Below are 374 nucleotides of genomic sequence, written 5' to 3'. Positions count from 1 at the left end.
AATACAGCTTGCCTACAAGCTGTACAACCACGAGTGTCCACTCATGTAAATCTATCCCCAATTTGGGCCCCGGGGCAGTAAAGCATCTGAATCCGGGGTTAATTTTGGGGAAATATATCCCCCCCCCCTGAAAGAATATCTTCTTTGCCCCCAAAATCTAAAAATGATAAAATCCCCCTGTTTGCAACGATACCAGCCCCGTCTAAAAATCATGCGAGGGTTTTGCCCCCATCCCCCCTAAGTGCTGGATGCGCCCCTTTGGGTCCCCTGTTCTCCCGGGCCCCGCTCAGGCCCCAATTTCCCGTATCAGCCAGCCCCTCTCTTCCCCACTATTCACCTGCCCTGACTTGGGAGGTGCGCTGGTGTCCGGTCTG

General features: G+C 53.7%; 1 protein-coding gene across 1 annotated transcript in view; it reads right to left on the bottom strand.

Moving 5' to 3' along the window:
* Nucleotides 1-329: 329 nt before the first annotated feature.
* The window catches only part of LOC119594331 (serine/threonine-protein kinase Nek8-like), a 10,212-nt gene continuing 10,167 nt past the window's right edge, over nt 330-374 (bottom strand). Inside the window, exon 6 of the mRNA XM_037943389.1 lies at nt 330-371. Coding sequence (XP_037799317.1) covers nt 330-371 — 42 coding nt within the window. The remainder of the gene's footprint in view (nt 372-374) is intronic.

The sequence above is a fragment of the Penaeus monodon genome, chromosome 33 (genome assembly GCF_015228065.2).
Source record: "Penaeus monodon isolate SGIC_2016 chromosome 33, NSTDA_Pmon_1, whole genome shotgun sequence".
In the NCBI taxonomy this organism is placed as follows: domain Eukaryota; kingdom Metazoa; phylum Arthropoda; class Malacostraca; order Decapoda; family Penaeidae; genus Penaeus; species Penaeus monodon.
Note: the sequence above shows the minus strand (reverse complement) of the source record. Positions and strands in the feature narration are given on the sequence as shown.